Source organism: Cebus imitator, unplaced genomic scaffold (genome assembly GCF_001604975.1).
Source record: "Cebus imitator isolate Cc_AM_T3 unplaced genomic scaffold, Cebus_imitator-1.0 Scaffold154, whole genome shotgun sequence".
Lineage (NCBI taxonomy): Eukaryota > Metazoa > Chordata > Mammalia > Primates > Cebidae > Cebus > Cebus imitator.
The window spans coordinates 1,634,844-1,657,751 of record NW_016107469.1 but is presented as its reverse complement, the minus strand read 5'-3'; the positions used below and the strand labels follow the sequence as shown (position 1 = coordinate 1,657,751).

At 38.7% G+C, this 22,908-nt stretch overlaps 1 protein-coding gene across 1 annotated transcript in view; it reads left to right on the top strand.

Annotated features, from left to right (window-relative positions):
* PRTG (protogenin) overlaps window positions 1–22,908 on the top strand; it is a 129,222-nt gene that overhangs the window by 98,094 nt on the left and 8,220 nt on the right. The window contains exons 12-18 of the mRNA XM_017543374.2: window positions 5,328–5,423; window positions 6,763–6,949; window positions 8,365–8,492; window positions 9,725–9,895; window positions 17,921–18,103; window positions 19,476–19,596; window positions 21,775–21,937. Of these exons, the coding sequence (XP_017398863.1) occupies window positions 5,328–5,423; window positions 6,763–6,949; window positions 8,365–8,492; window positions 9,725–9,895; window positions 17,921–18,103; window positions 19,476–19,596; window positions 21,775–21,937 (1,049 nt within the window). The remainder of the gene's footprint in view (window positions 1–5,327; window positions 5,424–6,762; window positions 6,950–8,364; window positions 8,493–9,724; window positions 9,896–17,920; window positions 18,104–19,475; window positions 19,597–21,774; window positions 21,938–22,908) is intronic.

The following is a 22,908-nucleotide window of genomic DNA, read 5'->3' as shown; positions in this document are numbered from 1 at the left end:
AAAAAAAAAAAAAAAAAAACTTCTCCCTGTCTTCCCTTTCTCCTCCTTCCTTTGCTGGGCTTTGAGGAGGCCTGCACTGTTCCTTGTGGCTGTTTTTCCTAACTCGGTTGTTTTCCCCCCAAAACCACATAGCCTAAGTCTGCTGAGTCTCATGTAACCAATCACCACATACGTGGCAGTGCTTAACACAAGAAGAGCTGTAACAGGCCTTGGGACTGGTTCCCTGTGGCATTTCACAGTGTTGGCACTGGTCTCTGCTTTGTCCCTTAGGCGTAGGAGGGTCTTTGCAGATCTATGAGGTTTTAGGACTTGACTTTTGCTACTTATGCTGAGGTTCATTCTTTGTGTATTTCACATATTGGTCCTAAACTCTGTTTTTGACCCTGTATCCTTAATTCTGTTAATTCTGTAGCTGTTGTCTTTTCTTTTTTAACTGATCATTCTTACTGTCTGGTAATGCTCATCTTAACACTATTTGAGGGCACTGGTCTCTGCTTTCAGTCTTAAGTTTACAAACATGAAGTCAAATTTCTGACAAATTAATAAACAGGAAGGAACCAGGATATTCCAGGGTCTCTGGAATAACAAACCAAAATAATATGATGACTAGATTTTGACGTTGGAGGCAAATTTTTTTACAGCTAAAGAGGAACGTGTGGTAAATCCATGTTATCCGCTGCTCAGCTTTGTCCCTAACTGGTACTTGTTAGTTTTAAGAATGGTTCAGAGGATGTAAGGAGTAGATCACTTATGAAAAATACAAGTGGGGTTTCTCATTCTTTTAAATTATTTTTTCCATATAGTATGCCCTATAATTTTTTTCTAGAAAAATAATTTCCAGAATTTATTGTTTTGGTTTTTTTGTTTTTTTACCTTTTCTATTTGGTTAGAAAAGATCTTGTATGCCTAATACAACATGGGAAGGAATCTGGTCCTTGAGACGGTTGCTCCCTGATGATTTCCAAATAGGAGTGAAAGAGCTGCCCCTCCTCCCATGGGACTTTTGTGAGTCTGTCCTGAGGAAGCAGTAGCCAAGTGTTTGAGGCATTAAAGGAGCAACTTGGTTCTCTTATCTTTTTGGGAGACATAGCTGTTTCTGTCTGACCGAGAAAAAAGTTTAATTCTGAGTTTAAAATTTAGTATAAGAAGTTTATTTTTAAAAAAGAAAGAAGGGAAAAGTTGAAGAATCCATTTTAGGGCTAACGAATGGAACCATTCTGGAGATGTATTCATGCAGTGTTGACTGAAATTGTTTGCACAGTAGAAAACAGATTAATCTCTCCACCTGTACTCACAACCTTCATCAAAGTGAGCGTTCTTTGAGAAATAGCTATATTCATGTTTGGACCCCTGTAGAGAACATGAGCTACTTTTAGGGCAAATCTCTCCTATCCTTCTTTTTCTGTATCTCCCGTATTCTCGCACAATACCTTTATATTCTGGAGGCTTTCTTAAAGACAGCCTTCTAATTGAGTAGAGACAGAATAAAGAAGTATTTTTCAGCCGGGTGTGTTGGCTCACTCCTGTAATCTCAGCACTTTGTGAGGCCAAGGTGTGTGGATTGCTTGAGGCTAGAAATTCAAGACCAGCCTGGCCAACATGGCAAAACCCCAACTCTAATAAAAATACAAAAATTGGCCGGGCGTGGTGGCATGAGTCTGCAATCCCACCTGCTTGGGAGGCTTAGGCAGTGAGAATTGCTTGAACCAGGAGGCGGAGATCATGCCACTGCACTCCAGCCATATCAAAAACAAAGTGTAATATATATAATACATACATATTTTTTCAAAGTTGCACTATTAATTTATAAAGATCTAGAATGCAAAGATCCAATTGAATTTTGAATTGTGTTTTTACCCATTCAGAGGTCTTTTTTATTTTTTTTGAGATGGAGTTTCACATTTGGTGCCCAGGCTGGAGTGCAATGGCGTGATCTTGGCCTATTGCAACCTCTGCCTCCCAGATTCAAGCAGTTCTGTCTCAGCCTCCGTGCATAGCTGGGATTACAGGCATGCACTACCACACCCAGTTAATTTTTGTATTTTTAGTAGAGTTGGGGTTTCTCCATGTTGGTCAGGCTGATCTCGAACTCCCAACCTAAGGTGATCCTCCCGCCTTGACTTCCCAAAGTGCAAGCCTGAGCCACTGCACCTGGCCTAGAGGTCTTATTTGTAATACTGAACTCAGGATTCGTTTGACTAATGTGTTCAGCAATATGTTAGGAGGGAAAAAGAAGATAAGATTCTAATTAAATAGCCATTAATCTCAACCAGAACCTTTTGGATATTAAAATTTAAGTGCTTTGTATTCTAAATCATTTGAAAAGTGTGTCTGTGTTCTCTGATAATTGTTTTATAAAATATTTTTTTTGATCTCTTTTAAAATTCATTATAAGAAGCTGGGCGTGGTGGCTTACATCTATAGTCCCAGCACTTTGGGAGGCAGAAACGAGAGGATTGCTTAAACACAGGAGTTTGAGGCCAGCCTGGGCAACATGAGAAAACGCTGTATCCAGAGAAAATACAAAAATTAGCCAGGTGTGGTGTTGTGTGCCTGTAGTCCCAACTACTTGGGGGACTGAGGTAGGAGGATCACCCAAGCCCAGAGAGGAGAGGTCAAAGCTGCAGTGAGCCATGAACACACCACTGTACTCCAGCCTGGGCAGCAGAGTGAGACCCAGTCTCAAAAAATAAAAAAAACCAAAATATTATAAGCAGACAAACCTCTTTTGACAGAGGCACATGTGTTTGCGTAAATTTAGCGGCCTTGTCATGGAAATAACAAGTTCTTGGCTCAGCTGTTCAACTTCATGTGTATTGGACATTCCCCTTAACACCTTTGAAGGACTGCTGCAATAGCTTAGTCCTGTAATCCCACCACTTTGGGAGACCAAGATGGGCAGATTGCTTGAGCGTAGGAGTTAGAGACCAGCCTGGGCAGTATGGTGAGACCTCAAGTCCACAAAAAATACAAAAATTAGCCAGGTGTGGTGGTGTGTGCCTGTAGTCTCATATACTTGGGAGGCTAAGGTGGGAGGATCATCTGAGCTCAGGAGGTTGAGGATGCAGTGAGCTGTAATCGTACCATTGCAGTCTAGCCTGGGCAACAGATTGAGACCCTTTCTCAAAAAACAAACCAAAGAAACCTCTGTATCACAGATCACACATAAAATGGGCGTAACATCTACCTTATGGTATTTTCTGATAGTCAAATAATCTGATGTATCCAAAAGACATTTTATACAGGGTAGTCAAATGCTAGATTAGTCTTCCTACCTTTCCCTCTAGAAAGGTTAGAAATTTTCCAAGTCACAGAAAATTTTCATCTTGTGGTTTTTTTGAAAAAAACAAATGGAAATGAAAATATTATATTTTAGAACATCCTTTCAATGAATTTTAATATTAAATATTAGAAAATATCAGTTTCTAAAATATTTATATAAACATATTACTTTGGAGAGTTTTATAAACTTATATTTTATTTTGGGATTTTATTTGCTTAGTTTATTTTAGAGATGGAGCCTTGCCCTGTTGCCCAGGCTGAAGTGCAGTAGCGCAATCATAACTCACTGCGGCCTCCAACTCCGGGGCTCAATTGGTCCCCCTGCTTCAACCTCCTGAGCATCTGGGACTATGGCATGCACCACCACACCAAGCTAATTTTTATTTTATTTTTTATAAAGATGGGATCTTGCTGTATTGCTCAGGTTAGTCTTAAACTCCTGGCCTCGACTTCCCAAAGCGCTGGGGTTACAGGTGTGAGTTACTGCTCCCAGCCTCTATTTTTAGCTTTTTGTATGTTTGGATTCTCTCTAGAATTATTTTTAACCTTTAATTTCACATCATTTTCCACATTGGTTATATCTATTAAGGATTATTGTTTTCCCTTATGAAATGCTGAATTTATTTGTGTTTTTGTTTTATTTAGAGAAGTATAATAGAGAAATATATTATTTTTGGTAAATTATTGGTAAATAGACACAGTAGCAGTGTCATATGAAGGCGGATTGCTGAGTCGTTGAGCCGACCTCAGTACTCCAGGATGCATGTATAAGTGAAAGCCATGGCAGTTTGTTTTACTGTGGCTCACACTTCTTTCTTCTGCTCCTCCGTAAGTTACAGGCTCGCTACTACTTGGAAGCCATGGTGGCTTAATTACTTTATATCCTCTGTGCTACATAGCATAGTATCTTTTTTTTTAAACAGAGTCTGACTCTGTCGCCCAGTTGTATCCTTTTTTTTTGTTTTTGAGATAGAGTTTCACTCTGTCACCCAGGCTGGAGTGCAGTGGCATGATCTTGGCTTACCATAGCCTCCGCCTCCTGGGTTCAAGTGATTCTCCTGTCTTGGCCTCCTCAATTAGATGGGATTACAGGCATGTGCCACCACACCCAGCTAATTTTATATTTTTAGTGGAGACAGGGTTTCGCCATGTTGACAAGGCTGGTCTTGAACTCCTGACCTCAGGTAATCCACCCACCTCAGCCTCCCAAAGTGCTGGGATTGCAGGCCTGAGCCACCGTGCCTGGCCTGAGTTGTATCTTTTTGCCCTGAGCAAGTATTCTGTATTTAAATGTCATCATAAACAGTTAACTTAAATGTATTTTTATAATTAAACTTCTTATTTCTAAAATTATGTAAGTTAAAATGTGTAACTATTTTCTCAAAGCCCTGAAAAATTTTGTTGTAATGTTCATTGGGATGGACTTTAGTTTTAGTATTGTGCTAGTTAACAAACGCCAGTAGAGGGAGCTCCAACTCATCTTTGTTGGTGAAGTTCGCACTTCAGGATGTAGTTTTGTAGAAAGGGCACACATTTAAATTTAAAACTTAAACAAAACATGGTTCTATAAATTTTTAAAGGTACTAAAGGATGACAATTGTAATTTTTTTTAACTTTATGGAATAAAACAACCTCACTTTGGTTTCCATAGTTTGAATTAAACTGCCCTCAAATATAACTAACTTCTACATAGTATAGCCTCTTGCAAATGACCCGTCAAGCCATCCAAGGCTTTTAAAATCAAGAATCTATCTGGCCAGTTAAGGAAGAGGAGGAGAGAAAGGAGAAGGAGTGGTTGTCGTAGGGTTATTGTTTGAAATGAGATTAAGTAAAGTAAAATTGTTAATTATTGGTAGTCATAATAGCAGAGTCGTACGAAGGTGGATTGCTGAGTTATTGAGCAGTACAAGGAAAGAAAAATTTTGTACTGGGAACTTTTATGCATGCAGAAGCTTTTTCACCCAAAATCTATAAAGGCTCCATTCAGCACCTTTGCTCAGATCTAGAGACCTTGTCCTAATTATTTTCTACTGGTTACTTTATAGACCCCAGAAGAAAATATCATGTGAGGCTCCTGGCTTACAACAACATAGAAGATGGCTATCAGGCAGATCAGACTGTCAGCACTCCTGGATGTGTGTGTAAGTGAAAGCTGTGGCAGTTTGTTTTACAACAGCTCACACTGTTCTTTTTCTTCCTCCTCCTTTAAGTTATAGTCTCAGCACTACTTGGAAGCCATAGTGGCTTAATTACTTTATGTCCTCTGTGCTGCATAGCATAGTGTCTTTTGAGACAGTCTGACTCTGTCACCCAGGTTGGAGTGCAATGGCCCAGTCTTGGCTCACAGCAACCTCTGCCTCCCAGGTTCAAGCGATTCTCCTGCCTCAGCCTCCCAAGTAGCTGGGACTACAGGCATGCGCCACCACGCTAATTTTTTTTTTTTTTTTTTTTTTGCAAATATAGTAGAGATTGGGTTTCACCATGTTGGCCAGGCTGGCCTCAAACTCTTGGCTTCAAGTGATCCACCTGCCTTGGCTTCCCAAAGTGCTGGGATTATAGGTGTGCGCCTCCACACCCAGCTGAAGTACCTTAAACAAATAGGTGCTCAGTAAATTCTTAAGTGAGTTATATTGAGTTATTAGTCCTGCTTTCATTTTGCCTGCAGAAGACAATAAGACATTTAACTGAGGAAAATAACTACTGAATAGCTACAAACTGAATTTTTTAAAAATCTGCTTTTACCTCTAGACTAATTGTTTCTCTCCAATTGCTGTTCACTTGTACTGCTCCTAAAAAGGATGTTCTAGGCTTAAGTCTCCCACTGGTTTTCTCAGTGTCTTTGGCTAGTAGCCTGACTTCTCTGTGCTTCTGCTTTCCAATCTCTTAAGTATCAGTAATATAGTCATGCATAGCAGAATGACATTTCCGTCAACAGTGGACCACATATGTGACCATATGTCCCATAAGATTATAACGGAGGTGAAAACATTCCTATCACCTATGACATTGCTGTTATTGCATATAGCAACCTGTTACCGTTTTTCTGTTTGGATATGTCTGGACACACAAATACCATTGTGTTACAGTTGCCTACAGTATTTAGTACAGTAGCATGCCGTACAATTTTGTAGCCTATGGGTAATAGTCTATACCATAAAGCCCAGGTGTGCCATAGGCTATATCATTTAGGTTTATGTAAGTGCACTCTGTGATGTTCACACAATGGTGAAATCACTTAATGACACGTTTCTTAGAATGTATCCCTGTTGTTACGTGATGCATGGCCGTTTTTGACCCCCTATTCATCTCATGGAAGAGTTGTTTAGATTTGGATGATATACTTCTAGATCACTATGAATCTCTGCTGGAAGAAAGACCTAAAATCATCTTACAGACTGGGATATTATTATTTTACCATTTTACCACTTTCTATGTTATATGTTATGTCGTATTGTAAATTAACATTGTTTTTCTCAATAGCTGTTCGTGATCGCATGGTCCCTCCTCCACCGCCACCCCATAATCTCTATGCAAAGGCTAACACCTCATCTTCCATCTTCCTGCACTGGAGGAGGCCTGCATTCACCACTGCACAAATCATTAACTACACCGTCCGCTGTAATCCCGTTGGCCTGCAGAATGCTTCTTTGGTTCTGTACCTTCAAACGTATGTAGCTCCTATTAATGGTTATCTTCTTTGCTTACCTCCCCACACCCTACCTGCAACTCGTAGTTTTTACCATCTTGGGCCCAGCTTGATCTTCACCTGTAAACATTTGTTTCAGAACTTAAGTTACTCATAAAGTGGCTGGGAGTTTCGCATCCTTACCATTTTCTGAAAACCATACTTTTTGACATTAATTTATATAGGTGATTTTTAAATTTTCCTTGCCTCATGCAATAAGATTAGGCAGGAAGCTATTATTACTCTGAAGTGACTAAACTTAGCATGTTTAAAGAAAGAAGACTATTTTCATACTGGCAGTCAAAAAGTAGGGACAGTTGTCATTCTGTTTCTTGGTTAGAGTTAGAAAGATGCGCATCACGGTGCTCTAAAAGAATGATTTTGGGGAGGCTGAGGTGGGAGGATTACTTGAAGCCAGAAGTTTAAGATCAGCCTTGGCAGCATAGCCAGACCCCATCTCTACAAAAATATTATGTATATTTTTTTATGAGATGGAGTTTTGCTCTGTTGCCTAGGCTGGAGTGCAGTGGCGTGATCTCGGCTCACCGCAACCTCTGCCTCCTGGGTTTAAGCAATTCTCCAGCCTCAGCCTCCTGAGTAGCTGGGATTACAGGCAGCTGCTACCATACCTGGCTAATTTTTGTATTCATAGTAGAGATGGGGTTTCTTTCCATGTTAGTCAGGTTGGTCTCAAACTCCTGACCTGAGGTGATCTTCCTACCTCGGCCTCCCAAAGCGCTGAGATTACAGGTGTGAGCCACCGTGCACAGCCAAAAATAAAATTTGTTTAATCATCCAGGCATGGTGGTTCATGCCTATAGATAGTCCTAGCTACTTGGAAAGCTAATGCAAGAGGATTGCTTGCCCTCGGGAGATAAAGGCTACAGTGAGCTATGATCCCATACTGCACCCTAGCCTGAACAACAGAGCAAGACTTTGTCTTGAATGAATGAATGATTTGGCTTCTGGTATTTCAGAGGAAATCTCTTTTTATTGGGACATTTTAAGTTTGCTCTCAGAGAGGCAACTGATAGGCTTATTTCTATATGATAACACCAAATGTAGTATTTTAAAAGTCCAATTAAATTGTTCTTTTAGTGTAAACATTTTTTTCAAATAAAATAAGGAGATAAAGAAAATTATGCCCTTACCTATTTGGAAATGCTGACATTCTTTTAGAAACAGTATGCTACCGCGTGCCTCCAGTCCCAGCTACTCAGGAGGCTGAGGCAGGAGAATTGCTTGAAACCGGAAAACGGAAGTTGCAGTGAGCCGGGATTGCACCACTGCACTCCAGCCTAGTGACAGAGTGAGACTCTGTCTCCAAAAAAAAAAAAAAAAGAAAGAAAAAAGAAACACTATGCTACCAGCATTAACAACTTCACTCATTATTATAGATCAGAAACTCACATGTTGGTTCAAGGTCTAGAACCAAACACCAAATATGAATTTGCTGTTCGATTACATGTGGATCAGCTTTCCAGTCCCTGGAGCCCTGTGGTCTACCGTTCTACTCTTCTAGAAGGTAAAGAAAACAGCTCCCTATAGATTTTATCTTTTAAAAAAAATTAAGGAAATCTTTAAGAAATATATATTTACTCTGAGTAGGATATTACCCTAGTTGCCACCTACCAGTTGATTTATATATTTGTTTTGTTTTGTTTCTTTTTTTTCACTTTTGAAATTTCTTTTTCCTTATTATAATTAAATTTTTTCTTCTCAGTGTGTGTATTGTACAAGCAGATAGGCTTAAATTTAGTGTCCTTTTAGAGACTTAAAAAAAAAAAAATCAGGTGTGTTCTTCAAATCTGCAGCCAAATAATTTCAAATGGCAGTAAGTGAATAATATGTTTGTTAATGATCTTAGGAGCCAACATTATAATGAAGTTATTTCTGTACGAATGGCAGCTTGATGGTGTGCACAGAGCAATGTATATATCGGATTGAGCACCAATTCTGTAGCTTACCTATGACTCTATCTAAGATGTTTCATGTCCCTAGACCTACATTTTCCTATCTCTAGAATGAGGACAAAGGACTAGATAATCTATTATACTGTATAGGCATCATTTCTACTCTATTTTAATTATATAGAAAGAAAGTAAGGGACATTTATGACAGTGAACATAGGACTTTGTTGCTGTGGTTTTGGCAATATCCCATTTGAAATGTGTTGAAAACCAACTGTTCACACTTTTGGCTCATATTAAAATGGAGTCAACTTAAATTCCAAGATTTTACTGTTTTTCACAGATATATTATTAGATTGAAGTCTGCCCTGTAAGTTCACTGATTCACAACTTTTCCAGGAATAACTAAATTTTTTAATCTCAGAAGCATTTTCTTCACTGGTCTCCTAGATCAGGTTATGTTGATGTTCTATACATGTTAGTAAGAACTATCAGCACTAATGGGGTGAAACTCAATATCTAATAGACAGGTTCTGTTGGTGGAAGTAAACATTTCTAGTTAGCAGTTTAGCAAAACATTTCAAGAACTTTAAAAATGCTATCTCTTTAACTTAGATTCTCCATCTAGGAATCTACTATCTTCTTTATGTTTTTTAATGTTTAAATATTATGAAAATAAAAGAAGAAAAATAGTACTTTATTATGCTCACTAATGATCTTTGAAAGCTGTGATTTTTTATGGTGGTTTCTAATGTTTTGAACTTTTTTCTAAGCCTATCAGCGAGGTATTTGAGTGTTTATGAACCATTTTGTTCTACTCATACAATTTGTTGTTGTGCGTGCGCAGCACCGGCAGGCCCACCAGTTGGAGTAAAAGTGACATTGATAGAGGATGACACCGCCCTGGTTTCTTGGAAACCCCCTGATGGCCCAGAGACAGTTGTGACTCGCTATACTATCTTGTATGCATCCAGGAAGGCCTGGATTGCAGGAGAGTGGCAGGTCCTACACCGTGAAGGTAAATATGATCATAAATTGCCACGAAAGGTGAAAAGTAAGATTTTGAATGTTAAAGAAATGAAAGGGGAATCTAGAGTTTATTTTGAATTTACATTTTTATGTATGACGTAATAATTGAGTAAAGATTTTGGCTTTGTTCCAAGAGCCTTGGGAAGCCATCCACCAATTTTTAAGAACAATTTGTGTTTCAAAAAGGTTATTGTTACTCTTGTTAATAGAAGAGGTTTGGCCAGGCGCAGTGGCTCATGTCTGTAATCCTAGCACTTTGAGAGGCCAAGGTGGGTGGATCACCTGAGGTCAGGAGTTCGAGACCAGCCTGGCTAACATGGCAAAACCCTATCTTTATTAAAAATACAAAAATTATCTGGGTGTGGTGGCGGGCACCTGTAATCCCAGCTACTTGGGAGGCTGAGACAGGAGAATGGCTTGAACCTAGGAGGCAGAGTTGCAGTGAGCGGAGATCGCACTATTGCACTCCAGCCTGGGCACCAAGAGCAAAATGCTGTCTCCAAAAAAAAAAAAAAAAAAAGGTTTGGTTGAGGCCAACTGGAGATTAGAGTAATGCAAAGGGACTAGTTAGGAAGTTATTGTAGCTGCCCAGGAAAGAGATGCTAAGCCAGGACTATCCAGTGAGGATTAAGATGGAAAGGAGAGGATGGTTGGCAGATATTAAGGAGTTAATTAAGGATAGCTTGGACAATAGGAAGGAGAGAAGAATAAGGAAGGGAAGATTTCTAATGGATAAGTCTTAGATTTCTGGTGGTGTGTCTTGCATAGGAGAAGGAAACACTGGAAGGAGATCAGATATAAGGGAGAAGACCTTTGTTGTGCTAAATGGACTAAAATGGTCCACATACAAAAAAAATTGATGCTTATGAATATTAGAGTCCTCTTAAATACAGGGAAAAGATGATTAGGGCTTAAGAACACTGACTTTAGTTTTTTAGAGTAATTTTTTTTTTACCTGAGAAAAACTGAATTATAAAGTTTTTAGGATTCTTAGTGCATACTTTTATCATTATATCCTTTTCTAAATCTTGCAATTTTTTTTTTTTTTTGACGCAGAATCTCAGCCTCCTGAGTAGCTAGGACTACAGGCACACATGCCACCACACCCAGACTAAATCTTGAATCTTTAATTTGGGCAAGTCCTGTTTGCCAGTTTTTAGATGATCCATCACATAAATAGTGAAACTTTATTATTTTGACACTTTCTTAATTCAGACATGCATTCTGAGAAGAGAGTAGTTTGCCAACCAATAAAAGGCTGAAGAAGAAATTCAAGCAGGAGACGTAGTGGCCACCTTGACACTGTACCGTACTAGATATTCCCATATACATTGTACCTTTCAAGAGGATATTTATCCACTTAAGAAGATAAAAGATATTTATGTGCGTGTAATATAAAATATGAGTTTTAAAATAAGTAGATGACAACTTTAGCTGGAGTTTGATCATTGCATGTTCCTATTTTTTTTTTTTTTATTAAGCAGAAGCCCCACTAAGTAATGATTTCCTGGTCACTGAAGAGACTTGAAAGTACTAAGCATTTGGCAGCAATATGATTTTGTGTTTATATTGGTTATCTATTGCTGCCTGACAAACTAATCTACAACTTAAAATAACCATTTTGTTTTCTCACAGTTCTTTGAGTCAACAATTTGGACTAAAATCAGCTTGCAGTTCTGTTGGTCTTTCACAAGACTGCAGCCATATTACAGGTTTGATAGTCTCTGAGTACCCTCCTAAAAACATCAAGAGAAAGGCCGGGCGCAGTGGCTCACACTTGTAATCCCAGCACTTTGGGAGGCTGAGGCAGGCAGATCACAAAGTCTGGAGTTCAAGAGCAGCCTGACCGATATGGTGAAACCTTGTCTCTACTAAAAGTACAAAAATTAGCCGGGCGTGGTGGCGCGCATGTATAGTCAGAGCTACTCAGGAGGCTGAGACAGGTGAATCACTTGAACCCTGGAGACGGGTTGTAGTGAGCCGAGATCGTGCTACTGCCTTCCAGCCTGGGTGACAGAGCAAGACTCCATCTCAAAAAAAAAAAAAACCAAAAACACACCACACACACACACAAACAGCAAGGGAGGGCTTCAAAGTCAGAAAGAGAAAAGAGGAAGCCTCATGTACACAACTTTCACAAGCCTCTCCTTTCATCACATTCAGTAATATCTAATTGGGCAGAGTAAGCTACATGGCCAAGTCTGGAGCCAGTGTCAGGAAGGCTACAAGAGTGTGTGAATCGATGGGAGTATAATTTGCTAGAGGCCCTTAGTGCTACAGTGTACCACAGTATGTTTTTTGGAGATGGAGTCTCACTCTGTCGCCCAGGCTGGAGTACAGTAGCGCCATCTTGGCACACTGCAACCTCCACCTTCCAGGTTCAAGCAATTCTCCTGCCTCAGTATCCCAAGTAGCTGGGACTACGGGTGCATGCCACCATACCTGGCTAATTTTTTGTACTTTAGTAGAGACGGGGTTTCACTGTGTTGTCCAGGCTGGTTTCAAACTCCTGAGCTTAGGCAATCCACCCGCCTTGGCCTCCCAAAGTGCTAGGATTACAGGCATGAGCCACTGCACCTGGCCTCACAGTATTCTTAAAATATATAATTTGGTTTCAGTTATTCAATTTCGTGATGATTTATTGACACAGCACTTAACTAAATAACTCAATTTAATGAGGTGTTATAAGTATTAATAATTTTGATAGCACGAACACATATTTCTTTGAGCTCTTCATTTGTACGTGCCTAAAAAGAAACAATATAGAGCCGAGCACAGTGACTTATACCTGTAATCCCAGCACTTTGGGAGGCTGAGTCAGGTGGATCGCCTGAGGTCAGGAGTTCGAGACCAGCCTGGCCAATGTAGTGAAACCTTGTCTCTACTAAAAATACAAAAAAGTAGCTGGGCATGGTGGCATGCACCTGTAATCCCAGCTACTAGGGAGGCTGAGGCAGGAGAATCGCTTGAACTCGGGAGGCAGAGGTTCCAGTGAGCCTAGATCACGCCATTGCACTCCAGCCTGGGCAACAGGAGTAAAATGCCATCTCAAAAAAGAAAAGGAAGCAATATATATTTTATCCTGGCTTCTTTTAAATGTATCCATTTGTAATTTTGGAACAGGGCTCAGAAAATAGCATTTTGCCTCATTGATGTCTCGGTAGTGAAAGGAATTACAGTCCAGATTTTTACATTTATGTAAGCTCTTCTAGCTATATAACAGTGCACAGGAAAAAATAATCTGTTAGTTGCTGTGGTTCTAAGAAACATTATTTGTGAAAAGCTTTTGTCATTTGTTAAATGTAGAGAACTTTTTTCATAGCTAAGGCCAATGATTCATAGAAAACAAGTCAGTAAAAAGTAATTTAGTTTACTTTTCAGAGAGAGAAAAACATAAGAGTTTGACTCACATTTAAACAAAAAGCAAGGACTATAGCATGGCATTTAAAGAAAAATTAAAATGTCTTTTATGTATAATTATGGCAACTTTTGGAAAAGTTATGGTATAGAAAAAGATAAAGGAAAAAATGTCAATTTTTTCCCATATACCTATTAATCTATACATACTACGTTTATATATATTTATGTATATATTTAATTCACATATTTTAATACAAATGAAATGATATTTTTCATGAATCAAAACATTTAAAAATGTTTCTGGTGAGCATATAATATTTGTGGCTGAAATGGTACATGGTAGTACAGTGGTTGAGCAGAAGTAGGACATGAAATTAACTCGTGTGTAATTTAAAATGGATCAGAAATTATAGGGTGTAGGCATGAGCCTGTAGTCCCACCTACTCAGGAGACTGAGGCAGAAGAATCACTTGAACCCAGGAGGCAGAGGTTGCAGTGAGCCGAGACTGTGCCACTACACTCAGTCTAAAAAAAAAAGAGAGATTCTAAGAAAGCCTTTACCTTCCTGGTATGCAGTAAATCAGCACAAAGTACACAATTCTTTTTAAATCTAAAAGGCACTGGAGGAAAGTATGTTTTATCTCGGCAATTCATGAATTCTGTCCTTTATGAATAGTTTCCTGTTATCATAAAGATGTCTCTCTTTCAAAAAAGTTTTTTTATGATTTAATAAGTTTGAGGAATACCATATACCTTTCCTCTTGTTAGAGATTGACACTGGAAATTAGAAATCCTGTGATAAAGGAATCCATTTAACCCAACATTTCCCAAATGAATTGGACCACCAATAATAGGAACATTTTCATTTATTAACTAATTACTATTGAGTGATGACTATGTGCCAGGCTCTATTCTAGGAACTGGCAGTACCACAGTGAACAAAACAAAATCCCTACCACCACTGGAACTTATATCACAGGTAACAAGCCAACAAGTATTTACGATTTTAACTAGTGTCATAAACGCTATAAAAACAGTTACACTGGGCGTGGTGGCACATGCCTGTAGTCCCAGCTACTCGGGAGGCTGAGGAAGGAGAGTCGTTTGAACCTGGGAGGTGGAGGTTGCAGTGAGCCGATATCATGCCATTGCACTCCAGCCTGGGCAATAAGAGCAAAACTCCATCTCAAAAAAAAAAAAAAGACAGTTGCAGTAAGGAAAAAAATAACAAAGCGATGGAGGCAGTAAAAGAGTTCTGTGGAGGAAATGACATCCAAATATAACCCTGTGGATATTTCGGGGAGCTGTAAAGACCCTGAGGCAGAAGTGTACATTGGCATGTTAGAAGAACAGCAAGAAGGCCAGAGAGGCTGGAGTGAGAGGAAGAGCAGGCAGTAAGAAGTGAATTATTAAGGAGGTAACCAAGTGCACATGCAGACCAGACTTCATGAGCCATAGATTTTATTCTAAGAGAGGAAGGTATTGGAGACCTTTGATCAGGTTTACATTTTGAAAGGATTGCTCTGGCAGCCACCTGTGAAATGGATTGTAAGGAGGTAAGAGTGGAAGCCAGGAGACCATTTCATAGGCAGGTGTCCATGGAAGAGTTGATGAGGGCTTGGACAGGCATGGTAATGGTGATGGTAATAAGCTTTGGAACACAATTTGAAAGAAAAGCCAGTCAGATGTGCTTGTATATTGATGTGGGGCATAAGAAAAAACAGAAGTGAAATAAGTGTGAGAAATCAAAGGTTTTGTTATGAAAGTGTGAAATTCGAGATGTGTCTTAGATGTCTATGTAGAGAGGCCGATTAAGCAGTGGGAAAATTAAGTTTATGGGAGAGTTTTGGACTAGAGATATATCTAGTCATCAATGTATAGGTGATATTTAAGGCTGTGGATCTGGAAAAAAAATTACATAACCATGTGGACAGAGGAGAGAAAGATCTGAGACTGTATTCTGGGGCACTGCTCCAACCCCAAAATCTTACCTTTTGCTTTTATAATTTAAATGGACATTGTGGTCCAAATATGAAAAAAAAAGTTTTCTATTCTCCAAAAGAGAAAGAGGAGGAGTCAGAGGTAAAGGAAGAAAACTTGCTTTTATTGAATATTTACACTTGTGTCAGATACTTGCCAATGATAGTTTATTTAAGCCTTATAATAATTATATGAAGTGGTAACTATTGTCTCCATGAGGAAAGTACAGTTCAATAACATACCCCAAGTCAGAAATTCCTCACTTGGTTACAGGACAAGATTTGACCAGCTTTGATGTGAATTAGCCTGTTACACTGTCTTGCTTATAAGATTCCTAGTCTGACTAAAGATTCAGGCACATATAAAAGGCAGGAGATGGAAATAATCACACTAATTAAGATTGAGAAGCCCGTTGAGAGAATATAGACAGATCACTTTAGCATTTGTGAAATGCTTTGAGTGTCCTCATAGGGGACCCAGAATGTTAGAGTTTCCCTTTTATCTAAATGAAGATACTTTTGGGGGGAAAAAGGGAGTGCACGCACACACGTACTGCTGGTTTGCGTATAAAACTTAAGTGAAAAGATTTAGTTTCTGGTAGCGATTCGTTTTTGCCAAGTACTTTTTAAAATTAAATGCATTTTACCATAAAACAGAAACTCAAATTATTTATACCTCTATGAATACATGGAAATGTTCTTCCTTTTAGCTGTGTAACATTCATAATACATCTTTGTTTTTTAATTCGTCTGCCTAAAAACATAGTAACAGTAGAAAGATTCTTCCTGATTCTAAATAGGGGTCACTTTGTTTATTTAACAGTTGTGTACTCAAGTAGCTCACACTCTCTTCAGGCCAAGCTGAAACCAGAGAACATGAAAACAAGTTGTGTTCTGGCTCCTGGCATGGCTGCTGGAGGTTTGGCTGCCTCACACCGTGTGACCTGCAGAGGTGGCCTCTGTCTCATGACCTCAGCTCTTAGAGCACCCCACGTTTTGCTTGCATAATGAAATATACTCTAGCAAGTGCACTCGGATAGCCAACTCTGGCCAGGAGGCAACTGTCACAAACTATTGTAAGCTGTTTGAAGCTATTGTAAGGCTGCGCTGAGTCAGGAAGAAATGAGATGAAATCAGGGAAGGAAAGCTAGATTTCCCTTTTCCCTGTGCATATCCACCCACAAACATAGTGCTGAAACAAGTTTCTGGTTGAGTTTCTATGACACCTTTAGCACTAGAATCAATTCCTAGGGTCGGAGTATTTTATAAGACAAATACTTTGGTGCAGTGGCAGAACAAGACACCTCAAGAAATGGCATTGTCCAAATAGGAATCTTTCTTAGCAGTCATGCAACAGAGAAAATAACTTTAGATAACAAATATCATATATAAATTCAAATGATAATTAGGAAGAGAATTAGATCTTACATAGATTGCTGGTGGTGATTTTGATAGTTTAATCTGAGACATGTCTTCAGTACTCTGAGATTCTTACATAATTGTGCATTTTCTTCCATTTATCTTAAATCTGTGGTAAAAATTAGGCCAGGCCGGGTGCAGTGACTCACACCAGTAATCCTAGAACTTTGGGAGGTCAAGGCATGTGGATCACTTGAGGTCAGGAGTTTGAAATCAGCCTGGCCAACATGGTAAAACCCCATCTCTGTTAAAAATACAAAAAAAAATTTAGGCAGGTGTGATGGCAGGTGCCTGTAATCTCAGCTACTGAGGAGGCTGAGGCAGGAGAATCGCTTGAACCCAGGAGGTAGAGATTACAGCGAGCCCAGATTGTGCTACTGCACTCCAGCCTGGGGGACAGAGCAAGACTCCATCAGCAAAAATAAATAAATAAATAAAAAATAAGGCCAGTAAAAAGATATCCCTGCTTTCAAAAATAATCATGTTGTTCTAATTTAGGAAGGAAGAACAAGTTTACCTATCACAGCTGTTACCATAACTGGTTTAAGCACCTGCAGTTAAAAAAATGATTATCACACTGGATTTTTAAAAATCCAGTTATAATCATTGAAAGCTCGGCACAGTAGAGTCTGCCCATAGTCCCAACTACTGGAGAGCCCAGGAGTTCCAGTCCAGCCTGGGCCATGTAGCAAGACCCTGTCTCTAAAAAATAAGAATATAATTATTGAATCTGGGCTCATTATACCATTATCTCTGTGTGCATGTTTGAAATGTTCCATGGTAAAATGTCCTAAATTCTATTTGTATTCATATCTATGTAAAGAGTAAAACATTACACACATACACAAATAGATACATACGTGTACGTGTGTGTATGTGTGTGTGTGTTTACCCAAAGAAAAATGTGTACTAGTTTTAAAAGCTCCTAAAATAGAATTACAAAGAAGGACTATATTTGGAATATGTACATACTACAATGTTCAGTGAAAACTCTAATATATAAAAATTTATGCAGTAAATATGTATTATGTATTCAGAAATATTCACATATGCACACACAAAAAATATACTGAAATGTTAACAATGGAAGACTGTAATTTTATTTATATTTCTCTTTATTTTCTCAGTGGTCTACAATAAATATGTGGCATCTTTATAATCAGAAAAATATTTTTAAAAAATAAAGGACAGTGTATAATATGAGTGAAAGAGTGAAAGTTAAACGTTCACTTAATTTGTAATTGATGTATTTATAGGAGCAATAACCATGGCTTTGCTAGAAAACTTGGTAGCAGGAAATGTGTACATTGTCAAGATATCTGCATCCAATGAGGTGGGAGAAGGACCCTTTTCAAATTCTGTGGAGCTGGCAGTACTTCCAAAGGAAACCTCTGAATCAAATCAGAGGCCCAAGCGTTTAGATGCTACAGATGCCAAAGGTCTGTATACTGCCATAATCACTGTGATTTTTCTTTAAAAAAAAAAAAAAAAAAAAAACGGTATTCTCCCTTACACTTTATTTCCATTCCTACAATTGTCATATCCCTAAAGTGGCTTTCAGTTCCTTAAGTTGTTGTTGATGAGGTTCTGATGTTTTGGAGCTGCATGGCTTTTCCCCGTAGTCCTAGAAAGAGGCAAAATTAGCTCAGAATTAACTGCAGTTTTAAAACCACTGTGTTTCCAGTTAATTATTCTTCCAGCTTTGCATCCACAAAGACAGAGGAGCCACATCAGCCGTGAGCTAGTGGGAGTGGGCTTCCTGGGAGGTTTCACAGAAATAAACAGCACTGGTGGTTTCGGTGTTCAAGTTAAGAAGGGAGCATGGTTTTCATGAACAGTTTTCACCACAGAAGAACAACCTTTCTGGAGAAAAAGTTGGGTTTTTTTTTTTTTTCTCTTCAGAAAAGCAAATGGAAAAAATATCTTTAGAGAGCCATCCTTGCTGTGGTCATTACAGCTGTCCATGTGTTCTCAAGAAGGCCAGTGCCCCCAGTAGCACAGGAGTGGACACTGCCTTTGCCTCCGCTCTGAAGGAGTAGGCTTGTGGAGAAGAGGGGCTGCTCTAAATGGAGGAAATGCCAGCTGAACTCAGGGCAGGATTAAGGGCTCTTAGCTCCACAGAGGATGGTTATTCGGTGCCAGGGATGTGTGTGTGTTAGAAAGAGAATGAGAGAGGAAAAGAACAGGACGGGGCAGTCAGATTTAAGAACAAGAAAGAGCCATGGTGGCTACCGTATTATCGGGGAAATGGAAAGCAGGGCTCATACTGACTTCTCAAATACCTTGCCACTCAGAGTAGTCTAGAACCCAGCGGCATGACATCGCCTGGGAGCTTTGTAGACACACAGAATCACATGCCCCATGCCAGACTTAGTGAATCAGAGTCTGCATTTTCACATTATCCCTAGTGACTCACAGGCAGTTATGAGAGCCCTGCTTTAGTGTATGTAAATGGAAAACTAATCTTCAACATACAGATCTGCTTTTAAGGCTGCATGACATAAAATCTGTTATTGGGTCTATCAAAGAACATCTTTGTGCCTGTTTTATAAATTATGAATTGGTGTTCATGACTGCTATACTATGATATCTAAAACTCATATTTAAAATCTTTAATATTGGAAGATAAATCTGTCTCGGAAACCACTGATTAAAGATTACTGTGTGTCTTTGCTGCCTTGATACTGATAATGTCAAAACTTTTCCAATGAGCTGAAGAAAAATTTTGGAAAAGCAAGTATCTGAGAATTATAATAAATTGAATAATTTGTTTTTCTCATTGATTCTGAATAAATGTGTTTTCCCCTCTAGTTTATTCAGGATATTACCATCTGGACCAAAAATCAATGACTGGCATTGCTGTAGGTGTTGGCATAGCCTTGACCTGCATCCTCATCTGTGTTCTCATCTTAATATACCGAAGTAAAGCCAGGTGTGTTTCCATTGCTAGAGATGTTGAGGTTAAAAAACATTTAAATTACAGTAGCCACAGGAAACAAATGGAAATCAAGTGTCTTTTAGAGTAACTAGGATTTCCTACTTTAAAATAAATGTTCAGTATTGTTCCCTGAGTTCTTATAGCTACAGAAATTTGCTCATTTTAGGAGGTTATTTTCTTACTATTTGAAAATGTTACTATGCCAATAAAATATTCTTAAATGAGGACCTAGTGTCCTCATGTGTTCTTTCTTTCTTTCTTTGATTTTGTTTTGTTTTTGTGACAAAATCTCACTCTGACGCCCAGGCTGGAGTGCAGTAGCACAATCTCGGCTTGCTGCAACCTTCACCTCCCAGGTTCAAACAGTTCTGCGGCAGCCTTCCAAGTAGCCGGGATTATAGGTGCCTGCCAACGTGCCTGGCTAATTTTTGTATTTTTAGTAGAGGTGGAGTTTCACCATGTTAGCCAGGCTGGTCTCGAACATCTGACCTCAAATGATCTGCCTACCTTGGCCTCCCAAAGTGCTGGAATTACAGGCGTGAGCCACTGTGCCTGGCCTAGTGTCCTCGTTTTCTTAGTATTTTGAGAAACAGGATATCCTTTGGTTAAAAAAATAATAATAATGGCACACTTGTGTGGGCATGGTGGTAATCAAACCTTGGTAATCCCAGAGCTTTGGGAGGACAGCAGTTTGAGACCTGCCTAAGCATCATAGTGAGATCTTATCATTACAAAAAATGTTAAAATTAGCTGATCATGGTGGTCATATGCCTGCAGTCCTAGCTACTTAGGAGGCTCAGGTAGGAAGATGATTTGAGTCCAGGAGTTTGAGGTTACAGTGACCTATGATCATAATACTGCGCTCCAACCTGGGCAGCAGAGGGAGAAACCCTGTCTATTAAAAAAAAAAAAAAAAAAAAAGACACAATCATGTTTATGAAAGAAATTCTTTTTCTTACTATCTGAAATATTTTATATTTCAGTAACAGTACCTGAAGTGCCTAAGTCACTGAGAACACCACAGGACGTATGGTGGGATTCTCTAGACAAGGGTTAAGACAAATATAATAACCAAGGATTGAGTATCTATAAACTCTGTCTTGCATTCTCATCTGTGGATTGACTTTGGCTAAATTTTCACTAGTAACTTGCATTCAGTAAACTTGTCTATTTTAAACCTTTTTATTTTGGGTTTTGTTTTCGTTTATTTTCTTAAGGCTATTTTTTTGAATTAAAAAAAAGTCAACGTCAAATACAAGTTGTTTTAGGTAATCCCCATCATTCGACACCCTCCATTAGCATAGATTTTTCAGTTTACTCTATATGTTTCCTATTTCTCTATAGAAACATACTACTCAAAAACTTTATGTTAATTAAATAGTTCTAACATCTTTGTGTATATAGAACTGCCTTGATTTTATTGTCAAAGTTTCTTACTTTAAGAAATTTTTTTTTTTTTTTTTTTGAGACGGAGTTTCGCTCTTGTTACCCGGGCTGGAGTGCAATGGCACGATCTCGGCTCACCGCAACCTCCGCCTCCTGGGTTCAGGCAATTCTCCTGCCTCAGCCTCCTGAGTAGTTGGGATTACAGGCACGCACCACCATGCCCAGCTAATTTTTTGTATTTTTAGTAGAGACAGGATTTCACCATGTTAAACAGGATGGTCTTGATCTCTTGACCTCGTGATCCACCCGCCTCGGCCTCCCAAAGTGCTGGGACTACAGGCTTGAGGCACTGCTTCCGGCCATAAGAATTTTTAAATAAAATATTTATGCACATTGTTTAGTAATGCCTAAATCTTGAAGTACAATTGTAAATTTACCATCATTAATTGTAAAGTGAATTGTTATGCTAGTGCAATAATCTTGAGACCTTAAGGGGAGAATATAAGTTAAAAATTATAATTTCCACACAAATTATGAATAAGCAATAACAGTTATTTGTAGAGAGTAATTTTATATTAAGTAGACATTGAGACAAAAAGAAATAAAGATGCCTTTTTAAATAATAAAAGTTTGCAGCAGTACACTAACATTCATTTCTAAAAATATTTGAGAAATGGGTATTAAAAGAACGTCTTTGTTTGCAAAGTTTTGTTGATAGGCCAGGTGTTTCATCTGCCTGTATCTTCTGTGAAATTAGAAGACTTCCTCTTCTTGCCAATATTTTAGGAAATCATCTGCTTCCAAGACGGCACAGAATGGAGCTCAACAGTTACCTCGTACCAGTGCCTCCTTAGCTAGTGGAAATGTAGGAAAGAACCTGGAAGGAGTTGGAGGAAATGAAGAATCTTTAATGCCAATGATCATGCCAAACAGCTTCATTGATGCAAAGGTACTGAGCAGCGAGATTTGCTGTATACGCCTTTCTTCCATTCCTCTTTCCTTTATGTGTAAAAATGTACTTACCAGAAAATTATAAAAATTTAGTTATATGTTTTATATGTAAGACGTATAATTAAAAGTTATTTATCTTATATAAGAGTATTTATATCAATATTGTTATTAATGAAACATTGAAATTTTACCCAGATCATTCCTTACATAAAATATTTAGGGGGGAAAAGGTAAGGATAGATAAAAGATGAGAGTTATAGAAAAACGTGAGGAGGTAACAAAAGTTCAATTAGGTGAGATTACATGGAGTGAAGTTGCCTTACCAAGGATACCATGGCCATTAGTCTATATTTACTATAATTTGGACTGACCTATATTTACTGGGTGGTCACCTTTTTGTTAATCCATTTTACTTAGTTTGGTCGATTGTTGAACATAATTGCTCATCAGAACATCCCAAGTATGAATGACGTTTTCTCAAATATGGAACATCTAAATAGGTGCCTCAAGATCCTTCATTTTATCGATAAAGAAAGTTGGATATACTAGAGAAACACTATTGGAGGAAGTTATGTCGTGTCCTCTCCAGTATATATAGTAATAATAATAGTGCCGTCGTAAGCATTGTAAACACCAACTTTTAAAATCATTTTAGTCACATTACAACTTTAGATATTGTGTATTATTGCAGTGGCTCCTATAACCAGTGTGCTATAATTCAGTTGTCAGTAAACAGTCCACCCAGGCCAGCCTGTGGCCTGTTTTTGTGTAGCTACATTCTGAGCTAAGAATGTTTTTTACTTTTTTTCTGAGAGCAAGTCTGGTTCTTGTTGCCCAGGCTGGAGTGCAGTGATGCAGTCTCAGCTCACTGCAACCTCTGTCTCCCGGGTTCAAGTGATTCTCCTGCCTCAGTCTCCTGAGTAGCTGGGATTGCAGGTGTGTGCCACCATACCCGGCTAATTTTGTATT